The following is a 1,464-nucleotide window of genomic DNA, read 5'->3' on the forward strand; positions in this document are numbered from 1 at the left end:
ACACTTCTACTACACAGGAAGTTTTCCCCTCAATCTCTTAACATGTTTCCTTAGTTAAGGAAAAACATTAAGGTATTTGCAGCAGTAAAAGAGACTTTACAGCGGTAATATTCTACAGTTTCCATGGAGACCGTTATTGGCATTAGCGCCTGTGACACCTGTTCACATCTCAAAGTTGCCTGAAGAAAAAGAATGTCTTAAACAACAAGATCTAAGAAGTTTGTCGCTCTCTCTCCTCCTGTTGTTGTCATGGAAACGTCACCACAGTGTTCAGCAGACGGTCAGAGCGTCTGACACTCACACAGCTGATCGATCAACATGAAATATTTCACCAATAATCGACTGGAAAGATCCCGAAGCATCAAACCACAGAGCGTCATGAACTACAGAGGAGCTGAAGAGGAGTGATCAGATCTATAGAGAGAAATCAATCAATCAATTCCCCTGGTTGAGGCTCCATCAGCTTCATTGATCGCCATGAACTCAGACACAATCAGAGGTTTGGTCTCTAAGGTCTGAACTGACCCTGGCACCGGACAGGACTGATTTTTACATGTGACTCTTGGTCTTCAGCACCTGAGGATAAGAACCAGAAGAGACGGATGTTTCCTGTTGTTGCCTCTGACTTTTTAACTTCATCTTTCCCTTTGTCGTGTCGTCTCGCTCCTGTATCTGTCTGTTTTCTTCTTCCTGTACAAATAAAGTTTTCTGGCTGAAACTGGATCACATGTCACAGTGAGAGTCTTGAGACCTGGTTCCTCACCTGGCAGTCGAAGTTGGGGAAGGGGCAGATGATCTTGCAGATGCCGATGAAGAAGAGCGAGGGGAGGGCGGGTGGCGTCAGGAAGCGGTACAGCGGAGACACCATGTGGTCCTGGATCTCCAACCTCAGCTGATCTGCGTCCAGGAACGTATACCTGAAGTTGTACCCGGTGCAGAACATGAGGACGTCGGCCCGGCCCACAGACCCGTCCTGAAACAGGTGCGTTTCATTTTAACACGGAGAGAAATTCTGAGACAGTTTGAACTCCAGAGACTGAAGCGGCTCAGTCAGTGCAGATCAGTTCAGGAGAGTTCACCTGGAAGCGAACGCTGCCGTCGTCCTGGACCGCCACCACCGGACTGGACTGTCGAATCCCAGAGGGAAGAGGGAAGGTGAGACGAGGACGGCCGTGACTCAGAGTTACCTGGAGAGAGACGCAACCGTTCATGGCTTTAGTTCTGAAAACACCTTCACTTTGGTTTCAGTGCCTGAAGCGTCAGCGCGGTGCTGTACGTCACTGTCGGTTACCTGGGCGCCGACTTTGGCCAGTTCAATGGAAATGTCCAGTCCTGAAGCTTTGGCTCCCAGAACCACGACCGACTGACCTGAGAACGGCTCTGCGTACCTGTACGAGTGACTGTGGAGCACCTCACCTGCAGACAGAGAGAGGAGGGACGTCAGTGTCCAGGACGCATGTAGCC

General features: G+C 49.9%; 1 protein-coding gene across 1 annotated transcript; it reads right to left on the reverse strand.

Moving 5' to 3' along the window:
- Window positions 1-22: 22 nt before the first annotated feature.
- LOC111669368 (uncharacterized) lies at window positions 23-1,416 on the reverse strand (the record flags this gene model as incomplete). The annotated part of the gene is made up of 4 exons (XM_023425640.1): window positions 23-690; window positions 764-973; window positions 1,080-1,187; window positions 1,292-1,416. Coding segments are annotated over 4 exons (584 nt in total), but the record flags the coding sequence as incomplete, so codon positions are not given.
- Window positions 1,417-1,464: the final 48 nt, after the last annotated feature.

The sequence above is a fragment of the Seriola lalandi genome, unplaced genomic scaffold, assembly GCF_002814215.2.
Source record: "Seriola lalandi dorsalis isolate HSWRI2012SDOR001 ecotype SW California unplaced genomic scaffold, Sedor1 jcf7180002004792, whole genome shotgun sequence".
NCBI classification, from domain to species: domain Eukaryota; kingdom Metazoa; phylum Chordata; class Actinopteri; order Carangiformes; family Carangidae; genus Seriola; species Seriola lalandi.